At 35.2% G+C, this 13,592-nt stretch overlaps 1 protein-coding gene across 1 annotated transcript in view; it reads right to left on the bottom strand.

Annotated features, from left to right (window-relative positions):
- Positions 1 to 1,410: 1,410 nt before the first annotated feature.
- LOC149068756 (ATP-dependent DNA helicase DDX31) overlaps positions 1,411 to 13,592 on the bottom strand; it is a 19,427-nt gene continuing 7,245 nt past the window's right edge. The window contains exons 5-16 of the mRNA XM_089251277.1: positions 11,422 to 11,531; positions 9,768 to 9,809; positions 8,958 to 9,022; positions 8,410 to 8,529; positions 6,565 to 6,677; positions 5,567 to 5,901; positions 5,356 to 5,415; positions 4,714 to 4,904; positions 4,536 to 4,617; positions 4,333 to 4,435; positions 3,910 to 4,102; positions 1,411 to 2,375 (exon numbers count right to left, since the gene is read on the bottom strand). Of these exons, the coding sequence (XP_089107403.1) occupies positions 2,270 to 2,375; positions 3,910 to 4,102; positions 4,333 to 4,435; positions 4,536 to 4,617; positions 4,714 to 4,904; positions 5,356 to 5,415; positions 5,567 to 5,901; positions 6,565 to 6,677; positions 8,410 to 8,529; positions 8,958 to 9,022; positions 9,768 to 9,809; positions 11,422 to 11,531 (1,520 nt within the window). The 3' untranslated portion in view covers positions 1,411 to 2,269. The remainder of the gene's footprint in view (positions 2,376 to 3,909; positions 4,103 to 4,332; positions 4,436 to 4,535; positions 4,618 to 4,713; positions 4,905 to 5,355; positions 5,416 to 5,566; positions 5,902 to 6,564; positions 6,678 to 8,409; positions 8,530 to 8,957; positions 9,023 to 9,767; positions 9,810 to 11,421; positions 11,532 to 13,592) is intronic.

Genomic DNA, 13,592 nt, shown 5'->3' with positions numbered 1-13,592 from the left:
GCTAGATAGAGCCTCGGAAAAATAATTGGTCCCGGGGGGGCTCATGATGCTCTTAAGACAGCCCTGAATAAGGCTGGCATAATATAACCTTAGGGTGTGAACATAGTGCATCCATATTTCAGATTCTGGAAGCCAGCGTCGTCTCCGATTGGTTAAAAATCTGAATTTCAAACTAAAAAAGTTGAAATTTGGGTTTTTAACTAATCGGAGACACTGGTTTCCAGAATCTGAAATACAGACACACTATGTTGTTCACACCCCCCTTAGGTATGTGATAACAGGCTACCTCTTTCATCAGAAAATCATCCACAGTTGCTGGAAAGAAACATTAAGAAAAATTAATCAGGAATCTGCATTCCTAAAATATCCAGGCAGGTATCTCTAAACACAATGAAGCGATGAGATCAGAAAGCTGGTTGGAATCAACTGGATAATAAAAGCTTCAGACAAAAAGAAAATGTATGAATGGCCTATGTATAGCAAGGGATCAAGAATGGTTGCTGATAAAAATGAATAAAATTCAAAAATTTGAATCAGTGATTCAAATATTGTTTGTCCATAGAAATATATCTATACACTGTACACTTTGGAAATAATATACTTCCAATTACAAGAAGTTTTCAAACGACATGGTTTCTTAAAATGTCAATTTTTTTCAGAGGGCATATACACAGAAAAATTTTAATTTTTTTTATACAGTCCCCTTGTGCTAAAAAATTAGTGAAATGCAAAGCAGACTGAAAAGTCATTTGCGAAAAAAATTTCATATTTTTAAATGCAATATTCACCAAGATATTGAGAATGAAAAATTACAATGTTTTGGCAACTTAGTGCCACAGTAACTTGTAATAAACCCTACATAGTAAATCATCCCAACACATTGCCTTGGATACGTACCTGACCATTGGTCACATAAGAAATGTAAATGAAAAGATCGTTGTGAAACAACTTCGTTGAAAAGACTTAAAAATATTTATGAGAGAAACTATTTTACTGTTTATGTCATTTCGTACAGAATTTTTACACTTTGAATTTAATTTCCATTTTTGCAATTTGTAAACGACACCCTCAATCATTATTGATAAATATTGAAAATTCTCAATATCAAATATCTCCACAAATATTTCATTTAAAAATTTGAATTTTTTGCAAATGACTTTTCAGAGCATGATCTACATTTCACTAGTTGGAAGTTATGGCAAATGGAGACCATATAAAAAGGTTTTTTTTATGTATATGAGCCCTAAAAGAAAAAAAAAAACATTTTAAAAAACTGCATGTCATTTGAAAACGTATTATAGTTGGAGGTGTACTTCTAAAGTCAACAGTTAGAGATAGTCCTATGGACAAACAATTTGAAAAACTCTCTATAACTTATAAATAATACAACATAAATCAGATATCACAAACTCCTGCACAGAATCTATAGACTTTTTAATGTTTCATTTTTACAATAAAATATTTTCTGATACAGATGATAATTTATACACATGCAATATATAACATTATCTCCTCACCATCAGAAGCCTCTAAATGTTCTGCTTAAAATTTCCACCTAGAAACACCATAATGATGGCGTTTTGGTTTTAATTTTTTCATTGTTATCGTCATCACCCACGATAACAACTTGTAAAAACTGTAGAGAAAGACATCCTCCCCGCTTGTTATACTGGAAACTGACTATGTAGAGATACTAATTTTTGCAAAGAAAAATTTACCTCTGCTCTCTACAGTGATTCAAACCTACATCATCTCACATTACAGACAAGTGCGCTACCACTACATTACAGATGCAGACGGAGTATTTCTTCCTTTGAGCATATATATATATATATGCTGAATAGTATGGTGCGATGGATGGTAACAACAATCATCTAATACTGCATAAATGACATCTGGTAGTCTTGATGTCATTTATGAGCCATTAGCTGTGTTTCACAAAATGTGAGTTGCTAACATTTGTCAGGGGCATCACAACGAGCTGGAGATATCGATATCGGCGGCTACAACAACCGCTGTAACCATCCATTACACAGTACCATTCAGCATATATATATATGCTCCAAGGAAGGAATATTCCATCTGCTTCTATAGTGTAGTGGTAGCATACATGTCTAGAATGTGAGAGTGTGTGGTTTTAAGTGCCCGTAGAGGCAGAGGTAATTTTTTTTTCTCCAAAAATCAGTTTCTCTACATAAACAGTCAGTTTTCAGTATATCTTGTATTGTAATAAAAAAATTGTCCTTCAGATTATATTATTTATTCTTTGTTAATGTAGTTTTCTCTTCTTTTTCGTCCGTGACAAATCTCCTTTCCATTGACTTAATCCACTGTCATACTCGGATATGATTGGCATTGGTCTCTTCATCCTTTCCCTGAAAATAAAAATTTTCAGACAAAATTTGGCAATTTGCTGCAGAATAGAAATGACTTACAACCAAACTAAAAATCTACATAAAGTTACATATGCCGGGGTGAAGGGAGGGGGGAACCAAGTGAAGAGACAATAAGTTTTACGTGTGTTAAAATTGAAAAAAAAAAACCAAATAAATATATAGAAAAAAGAAGAGATATTTGATCTCTCAAAAAAGATTAAGAGAAATAAGTTCATCAAGATCAGTCTGAAGGCCACAAGATAACTTGATCAGTGATAATGAGTGAGACAAATTATGGTCAAAAATGACAAAGCATGCTGACTAAAAATTATGTTATTATAACTTCAAAACTCCTCTGTGCTTGAGTAAAAAATTACAAAGCTATTTTCACATCTTCCACCTAATCAATGGTTTGAAAAGTGATTTTTTAAAATAATTGTAAAGGTGATAGTTTGAAGAACCGATGTTGATGTTAGATGAGTTGTGAAACTACCCAACCTGAGCACAGCGGATTTTGCTGATGGATTAACCCATCAGTTCTATTTTAATACTAAAAAAATTGATTTCCCCCGCCTGAAGCTGCAATATTCCAAACTTCAATAAAAAAATAAAATTGCAGCACTTAATGCCACAAATTCATTTTCCTAAAATTACATATTTTTGAGGAAGTAAATGATTTAAATTTATTATTATTTATATGGACACGGGTAGGTCCAGAAAAAACTTAAAGGAAAAAATTTAATTTGTGAATTTCTCAGTTGATATCTGAACTGAAGAAATAATGGGAAAAAAAGGGAAATCAATCTGAATTTTGAATATAACACGTTAAAGTGGCAGGAAAATACAAATCCATTTTTAAACTGTGTGTACAGATAACATTCCCACTACAGTTGAATAAAAAGTCTGATGGTTTGAAGTTTTAAATTCAGGAATTTTGGTGTAAGATAAAAATTTGACTAATTGACATATAGCAGCGGTTTAGGATGTCATACAGGTAAAAATTTAAGTAAACAGAAAATCAGCCAATCAAAATTTTACAGAGATTCTAAATATTCTTAAAAGTGCAGTTAACAAAAATTTGCTAGAAATAGTTAGACATAAAAACCATGCAGATTAATGTTCAAATTTTAATTTGAAAAATTTCTGGGGACACACTAAAGGAGACATACTTTTCTTTACTCTTCAGAGATCAGCTCAGATGTTTTATCACATCCACTATTTTACCAGAAATTGTAGCAGAACAACTTTCGTTGTTGTTTCGCTTCCATTCAAACTTTTCATCCAAAAAACACACTAAAGTGATGGCACACACAAAAGTCATATGGATAAAGTTTTTGCCTCACGTCAACTAAATTCCACATGAACAGAATTTATTTTTAAATTCCCTCAAAAAATAGCGCGTAGTTGGAAAAAAGGTATACACCGAATAATAGAGGTAAAGTCTTACACTCTTTTTCTTCGTTCTAAAGAAAAATGCCCAGAGCTATTACCATCAGGCTATGTCTCTATGTATGCATGAAATTATGATACTGACCTTGCTGGATTATCCGACCTCTGATTCCTGAAGGGCAATGACCGTTTATCAGCGAAATGACATCCCAATTGTGATGGAGACTCTCGTAAGCAAAAGCTTTTGGCGACATGTCCAAGGTGCAACATTTTGAAAGGAATGACAGGACGCATGTTCTTCGGATATGATGAATAGGCTTGTACGAAAGTCAAGAATGCTAATAAAAGAGGAAAAAGAGCAGTTTTAAAATATATACACACAATAATCTTGATTATAAAAATTCCTCTTATATGAACCTATAAAATCTCTATAAAATCTACATAGTGAAGCGTCTCGGTTACAGACAACCACAGGATCGAAAAAATTTTGTCGTTCAAAATCTTGTGTGCCTCAAAGCTATGCGGGTTGATTATGTTCGAAAAACTCAAAATCACAAACCGAACATACCTTCCTTGGCACAAGTATGATGAGCATCTTCTGAATAAATGGAATTTTCATACTTCATCTGTAAAGCAGATGATTGTTCTTCAATGTTTCTTGGACAATAACGCTGAAATGATCAAGAAAAATCAAAATAACATCACTGTGAAAAATAATTTAGTAAAATGAAAAAAATATCAAAGGAAGATCTTTGTTAGTAAAAAAATTACCTGCTTCCCACTCTCTTGATAAATTATGTCTCCAATCACGTTTAATGAACACAGTATATTTTTCATGTCCATTTCTTCTAAGCTGCAAAAGGAGAAGTAAACAGTCAGTTTTCGATCATCTTATGGTAGATTCACAAAATCATAAAACTAAAAATGGTAAATGACCCCAAATTCTTACAATATTTTATATTTCTGGAGAAGGGAAATGAACTCCATTTCTGAAGGTATCAGAAATATTAAAGAATTCCCTTGATTTCCGATACGAGCTGTTCGTCCAACTCTATGCACATAATTTTCAGGACTGACTGGAGCACTGTACTGAATTATCCAATCAACTTCTGGCAAATCTAGACCTCTTGCTGCAACATCCTGTATAATAAATGATATAATAGCGTTAGGAATTTCGTTGATCCCACCCCTAAAAAAAAAAAAAAAATGCCAGAAGATATTCAATGTCTAGAGCAGTGTTTCCCAACAGAGGTCCATGGACTCTTAAGGGTCCGCTAGTACTCTATAAGGGGCCTCGCAGGATCATTTCCATTTCCTATCATTGCATTAGACTATCCATGCAAAATTTTAATTTTTCAATTTTTATGATGTGCAAATCAGAAAAAAAAGCAATACATTTTGGGGGAAACATTGAAATTGATCTTTAAATACTGCAGGGGTCCCGCCAATCATTAATTGGTACCAAAGGGGTCCACGCTGCATTGATCTTCACTACAAAGGGGTCCACGACAATAAAAAGGTTGGGAAACACTGGCCTAGAGAAAATTTAAATGCTTCATTATGTGAAAGAAATAATTGGAGTACAACATACAGTGCAAAGTAGAATGCCATTTTTTGAAGACTTGAATTTCCCAAAAACTTCTGTTCGATCCTAAAAAGAGTTGCAAAAAAAAGTCATTTCATGAATAAAAATAATACAACTTTTTGCTTATTAGAATAATTTAAATATTTAATGCGTTGATTGCTATTTTAAAAATTCACTATTCTTCATAATCACTAGCATTAATTAAATGAAAACTTACTTCCTGTTTCATGTTCCCATGCAATTTAAAGAACTTGATTTTATGACCTTTGAACTTGAGCATTGGCTTGAGAATGAAATTAAACAGAATGAAATGGAAGTCTACATTGTTCTGCGCACATAAAAATATCAGCATTTTCATATCGCCTTCGGAGCACTTGTCCACGATGAAAGCAGAAAGAGTCACAAGCCTCAGTTTTGTGGGTGTCACAACAACATACTGTTTCAACTGTTCAGGAATAACAAGGTCAGTCATTTCTTCTGAGCTAAAACTTTTAGATGCTATATCGACACATACCGGATCTACCAAACTCATTCCAGCCAGTTTCTCAACACCTGAAAAATGAAATACAGTCAGAATAACAATATCACCACAGTGGTGGTCGGCTGAAGTTGGTTTTCTGTGGTTCCCAACTTCGAGGCACAAATGTGAGCAGATCTCCCCATTAAAAACTCTCGCTGCAAAGAGAATCAGGCTTAAAACGGTACACTATTCAATCATTACACTTTATGCATAGTTAGAAAAACTGATGGCAGATGGCAGCACTACACATAACAAACATTACACAGAAACTTCATGGAAGGTTAACTACATGCACACACCACGCATCCCAACATGTACCAATTTGTTAGAAGTTCTGCAGAGGAATATGGACCAGGTGCATGTTTGGTTTGTCGGATATTATGAGGCAGCTGTTGTATTGTTAGACAGTTGCGTGTAGTTTCAATTCAAAACAGACATGCATTTTTATCTTACAAGAAAGGACAGACTTTATTTACACAATATACTATGTACAGGATGAGAAACAAACTGAGCGATAACTCTAATAATCACATGATGGCACTTTGAGCGCGTACATCAATCATCACTCTGGGGAAGTGACTTTCTTTTCCCACACGTGTTGGCGGCGATGCCACAGGTTTAGAAGTATTCCGAATAACAAAGCACATGCAACAGAAATGAACTGGGGGAAAAAAGGCAATGTTGAAACTTTGTACCTTTTGACAGTGTTGCAGAAAGTAGAACTGTTTGCAGATTTGAGTCACTGATGTCTTCTTTGACACGTCGGATAATTTTCATTGCAGCTTCTTGAAACCCTTCTTCAAAAAGCCTAAATTTCAATTATTAAAGATAATTTAAACATTAAATACTTTAACGCCTGAATGGGAGATCACATATTGAAAGTAGTATCATGATATACTGGTGGTCGTGTCAACTTATAACTGTTAACTAATGGCTATAGCAGAATAAGACAAAAGATTTAAATGTCATACTATCACAATAAAAACCAGAGTAAGAGAAACATGTGCACATATACATAATGTAATAGCAACCAATGGTTTTCTTTTTTTTCGTGGACCACCACCTCTCCCCCCCCCCCTAATCATAGAAGATTTTTATTCATTCTAATTTTTTTTTAAACTTCAATGTTTTGTTTCTCTATTCACAATTTGGTTCAGTGTTCACCTACTGGAAGACTATTTTTAGTAAATCGGAAAAGCCTCCCCCCCCCCCCCTCAAAACCCTTTGAGACAGACCCAACAAAATGGAATTATTAGATCTGTAACTCCTGTCCAATACATACGCTCTGAATGGTTTACAAAATTTTGATAAGAGGATTTAAATTTGTCAGGACCTCTCAAAAACGATACACCATCAATGTTGTCATAAGAACAGGAGTGCACAACTTCTAGCCTGCAGTGTGGCCGCTGTGGTGGTTGAGTGGTCATAGTGACGGATTCACATCGCGAGAATCCAAGTTCGAACCCCACAGTAGTAGTCGGCTGAAGTTGGTTTTTCTGTGGTTCCCAACTTCCAGATGTGAATGCGAGCCAATCCCCCCATTAAAAAAGTCTTGCCAGAGAGCAACAAGCTTACAATGATACAATTATTCAATCATTACACTTCACTCATAATTAGAAAAAGTAATAGATGGCAGCATCACATAACAAGCATTACACAGAAACAAACTTTGTGCCAGGTTCACAACATGAACACACACATTCCAACATGTACCAATTCATTAGAAGTTCCGCAGAGGAATATGGATGAGGTACATGTGTGATTTAGTAGTAGTAGTGTGGCCCGTAAAGGTGTGCCATTTGGCCCATGAAAGGTGCGTACTTCTTAAGGAAAGTATTAATAATCACAACACAATATGTACCTATAAGCTGACTATATTTCCTCAAGAAAAATACAGGAAATCGAGACTATTATAAAAAAACACCAGAAATCCATTCTGGTTAAATCACCACCAAAAAGGTTGCACCATGGAAAAGGGGAAACATTACTGTAAATCACAGAGGATTGAAATCATGGTTCATGACACAAGCAACAGGCATTAAAAAAAAAGTTTGGATAGCCAAAATTACAGACAAGTAGGGGACGTTTTTATTTAAAAAAAATTTAGGATGACTACAATCACGGGGAAAAGTATGGGACATTTTAAATAAAAAGTCAGGAAAGCCAAAATTATGGAGAAAAATATGACATTTTAAATAAAAAAGCTGGAACCACCAAAATTATTGGGATGTCACGTGAAATAGGGCCGCTATATATTTCCCCACAAATGGTAGTGATATGACACACCTGGCCCACAGACTAAAAAGGTTGTGCACCCCGATATAAAGTATTTAAAAACATTGATGGACTCACATGCAGTTACTTATAAGTAGGACACAGAGAGCAGAAAACCACCCAAACCACGCAAGTCACGCATCCATCTACAACATTAGGTGATCAATATAATGGTGTTTTTTCAATGTTAAACAGGAAACATCAAAAATAAAAACAAATCATCTTAAAAAAATTTAGAAACAAATGTTAATCAAAGATTACCATACCTGTCCGCTTCATCTATCACCAGCCAACGAATCTTATGAAAATCCAATGTGGCAGTGTTATCCAAGTGGTCAAGCAGTCGACCAGGGGTGCTCACCAGAATATTGATCCCTTTCCTGATTCTACAAAGAGAAGTAAAATATATTATTACGGAATTTTCAGATTAGGTATGAAATATTAAGAAGTCACCAACGAGTAAGGCAAATAAATGAAAAATACAAAAACTTGTGTATTGATGTACTCTTGATGTATTTCGATGCACAATGGGTGCCATCTTCAGATGAAAAAATTTTCAACCACTAATCGAGCTGACCAAGGATCCCACTTGGTTTGGATACCAAATCTCCACTCTCGGTTGCTCTCATCACTTCAATATCGTTGTGGTCAGAATCATAGAAATGCATTAAGAATTTTTGTATTTTTCATGTATTTGCCTTATTTATTAATGACTTCTTAATATTCTTGGGCAAAGTTGGTTTACTCTTCCATAGGTATGAAATACCTTCATATAACAAAAAACATGACAAATAAAGACTCAGAGTTTTTTTACCTTGCTTTCTCAGATTTCTTTTTTTCACCACCAATCAAGTAACCAGGCACTATCCAAGTGAAAGCCTAATAAGCGACAATAAAGGTTTAATGTCAGGCATAAAATGTATTTTAAGAAATTTTTAATACATAACTAAATGTATTAAAAATGACATCAATTTATCATATCATCAATAAACAGCAAGCTTCAACAACGAGTAAATTCTTGAACTGAATTCCAAATTAAAATAACCCGTATACATAAAATGGATTGTTAATGCTTTCTATCTCGTCTTGAAGGGAGTTAGACTATCACCTTGGAAGCAAATGATGGGTCTATTTTGAATCAGAATTTGTGTGTATATTCTAGACACTTAATGCTCACTAATACAAGTTATTATTATTCAAAACGTACACGAGGCCAGACAATTAAAAACTTTTAAAGGTTTCAATCTGATAAATGGTCAGATAACCAGATATTTCTATGATTCTGCATTCTGCAAGGGCAAAAAAAGAAAAAAATAGATGCTGCTTTTAACGTGTATCCTATTTTATCATCAATGTGGAAAAGTCAGTAGCTAGGATGATGAGAAAAAATTTTCAAGTCAATTCCATTTTCGTGTTCATGTAGGAACAATAAAATGAGATTTAAAAAAAAAATGGATGTAACATAAAAGGAATTTTCATCGAAACAGTACAAAAAAAAGTCAATGATTGCGGAGTACTTTATCAAAGGAATGGAACCATCAATTTCAAACACACTATGATTCTCTCTTCATGAGAAACAATATTTGAAAATAATGACTAATTAATAAGTAAAAAATATACATACATTGGTTAGCTTTGAAAAACACTCATAGCTTTGAAGTGCCAGCTGAAAATAAAAAGAAAATATATCAATTTCATTACCACCATAAACATATTGGAATAAATAGCGAAGCTATTCATACTTAGAATACTAACAACCATAATCTCTTTATAGACAGTGTATTATATATTATTAGTATTTTTTTGTAATGCATGCTTTTATATTGGTTTTTTTTTTTTAAGCTGAGCACAACTCAGGTCTATCGCCATGGGCAATTTACTACCTAGTGAGTTGCGCCGGAAGTGTAAGTATGTGTACCTAACAGTCTGGGTGCATATCTCGTGTTGTGTATGATTTTTCAGTGCTGCCATCTATATCTCAGAAGTGAATGAAGGAAGTGAAGTGAGTGAGGCTTTTATATTGGGTTGCTGTATTTTACTTACATTTGTGGCATCCATATTTTTTATGGGCATCTTTCTTCAGGCATTTCACTCAGCAATTTGCGTGTTGCTGCCTTTGTTTGTAATTGTACAAAATTTTATTATTCCTGAAATCAAGCTGCTTACTATAACTAGGTTGACTGTATTTGCTAGAGAAAAATATGGGAAATTGGGCTTCGACATATGGGAAAATATAGGACACTGCCAATTATCGTCAAAAATAATGCCAAAAGTAAGCAAAGTCACCAACTCATGCTAAAATCACAGAAAAGTCTCTAATCACGGAAAGTGAACCTCCACTTCAAACTGCAGTAAATAAAAAAATTAAGAAAAAGCATGCGAGATGAATATTCTTGTCTGTAGTAGTAATTATCATAATGTAATTTCTGAGTTGGAAAGGTAATTTTACTCATTGATTTAAAGAATAAAAAGTCAAGTTGTCTTCCTTAAAGATACATGAAAAATCGGGACATTTACAAAAAAGTCAGGACAGCCAAAAAAAAACAGAAAAAACCAGGACTGTCCTGGAAAATACCGGACATATGGTCACCCTAATTATAACTGACTATTCATCCGAAATATTTGTCATGAAATGGTTTTTTTTTCATTTTAATCCACTGATTTGCAATAGCACTTAATTTCCCGTCGTTGGTATTTTTTTGGAGATTTTAGCAATAATTGATAATTTTGCTCAGTTTTGGTATATATTTAGCTACAAAATTAGCAATATTTACAGTCTTTTTCTCGAGAAAACACGGCCACTTCGAGATTGCAAGTACTGAGGGGTTTTCTTTAGAGATTTTTAATTTCTGCGACGTAAAACAATTTGAGAATTATTAGGGATTTTTCTATAAAACTATGAAAAATCAGAAGAATCTTCTTTTCAAATGGAAAATTTTGATAAGGCTAAAAAATCGAAGCATTAATACCTATGCAGTAAAATTGCTATGAAAAATATTCATATCCATTGTTCAATAAAATACTATTTTTTCTAATCACTGGTCTTTTCAATTAAATGGACATTTAGCAAACAGAATGATCCCCCCCCCCCCATGTTCAATGATTTTCAAATATAGTAATTTCTTCCCTATAATATTCACATGCGCATTTTGCTACTTTGAATGAAAAAAAAATCATCGTACAATCTACTTGTGCAAATTGCTTGGTACTGTAGTTATCTGTATTATCACTAATGATCACTAACTCATTCAGCAATGAGGGGATAGCTAAATTCATACCTCTCTTGTAGGCAAAACGACAAGTGCATATGTACCATCTGACCTCTTGATCTTTGGGATCATCTCCTGCAGTTTCTGCACTATTGGCACAGCATATGCCAAAGTTTTTCCTAGACAAACATGAAGAACAACATGAGATATGATTCATATATTCCACCTGTATACATGTATATAATGTGGTTTTTGTACCACCTTCCATTGAACAGCCATGTATATGTTACTGCCAAAGCCTGAAGAATGGCATAGAGTTTTGGCCAAAGTCCGATTTTCAGAAATGATTCTGGATTTTGCCAGCCAATTTGCAAAGTGAATGAAGTTCGATGTGCTGATGTAAGATGGTCTGGTAGGTGCCAAATGCATTTTTTTCATCGCCAATGTGTTATACATGTCTATATATAGCAGCTGTATTGGATTAGCTCCATGTGAGAAAAAAAAAAGGTGAAATTTGAGAGAAAAACTATAAATAATTATATACACATATAGTTTTTTCTGCCAAATATTGGAGAAAATAATGATTTGGTGACTGTGGATTGATGGGTTGCCATAACTAACGTGGACATTATTATTGCAAAGGAAAACAGCAACTTGACGATGATCTTGAATTATATCTTTTTTTATTGGACTTTGTCCAGGGAGCTCCGGCCACTTTGTGAACTGGCTTGAACTTGAACTGCCAGACAGATACCCAAAATTGTGAACTGGCTGGTCAATGTCTGAATTTCTAGCATTAGCCAGGGCAATTTACCCCAAAATCGACCATTTCGCAAACTGGCCAATTTCGGGCTTTGGCAACACTTTGATGCCAAGAAATTCACAAGGGAAAAAAAAGAAAATCCTTTGTTTTCTGGACTTATTAGTGTTCTTAAAAACTACATTATAAGTACTAAATTATCAAAAAAAACTTTTTTTTTAAATTGGGAATGTCATGATGCACATACATACATTATGCCCAGATGATTAAATATGTGTCGCCATATGCAATGGAACCTTTATAACTCGACACCCCAAGAGGATTGAAAAACATGCCAACATAAGCAGATGCCAAATTAATGAGATTTCATTTCACCTTTTAACAATTTTAAAATATTGTTTATGTATGTTATACACTGAAGAGCCAAAAAAACTGGTACACCTGCCTAATATCGTGTAGGGCCCCCACGAGCACGCAGAAGTGCTGCAACACGACGTGGCATGGACTCAACTAATGTCTGAAGTAGTGCTGGAGGTAATTGACACCATGAATCCTGCAGGGCTGTCCATAAATCCGTAGGAGTAAGAGGGGGTGGAGATCTCTTCTGAACAGCACGTTGCAAGGCATCCCAGATATGTTCAATAATGTTCATGTCTGGAGATTTAGGTGGCCAGCGGAAGTGTCTAAAGTCAGAAGAGTGTTCCTGGAGCCACTTTGTAGCAATTCTGGACGTGTGGGGTGTCGCATTGTCCTGCTGAAATCGTCCAAGTCTGTCGGAATGCACAATGGACATGAATGGGCGCAGGTGATCAGACAGGATGCTTACGTACCTGTCACCTGTCAGAGTCGTATCTACACGTATCAGGGGTCCCATAACCCCAGCTGCACACGCCCCATGCCATCACAGAGCCTGCACCAGCTTGAACAGTCCCCTGTTGACATGTAGGTTCCATGGATTCATGAGGTTGTCTCCATACCCATACACGTCCATCAGCTCGAAGCAATTGGAACCGAGACTCGTCAGACCAGGCAACGTGTTTCCAGTCCTCAACAGTCCAATGTCGGTGTTGTCAGGCCCAGGCGAGGCGTAAAGCTTTGTGCCGTGCAGTCATCAAGGGTACACGAGTGGGTCTTTGGCTCCGGAAGCCCATATCGATGATGTTTCGTTGAATGGTTCGCACGCTGACACTTGTGGATGGCCCAGCATTGAAATCTGCAGCAATTTGCGGAAGGGTTGCACGTCTGTCATGTTTAATGATTCTCGTCGGCAGTCGTCGTTGGTCCCGTTCCTGCATGATCTTTTTCCAGCCGCAGCGATGTCGTAGATTTACTTTTTTACTGGATTCCCGATATTCACAGTACACTCGTGAAATGGTCGTACGTGAAAATCCAAATTTCATCGCTACCTCGGAGATGCTATGTCCCATCTCTCATGCTCCGACTATAACACCACATTCAAACTCACTTAAATCTCGATAAC

The sequence above is a fragment of the Pholcus phalangioides genome, unplaced genomic scaffold (assembly GCF_987345545.1).
Source record: "Pholcus phalangioides strain wild (caught in Gottingen) unplaced genomic scaffold, Ppha-v1.0 ptg000024l_1, whole genome shotgun sequence".
NCBI classification, from domain to species: domain Eukaryota; kingdom Metazoa; phylum Arthropoda; class Arachnida; order Araneae; family Pholcidae; genus Pholcus; species Pholcus phalangioides.
The sequence above is the reverse complement of the archived record's forward strand: the minus strand, read 5'-3'. Positions and strand labels throughout refer to the sequence as shown.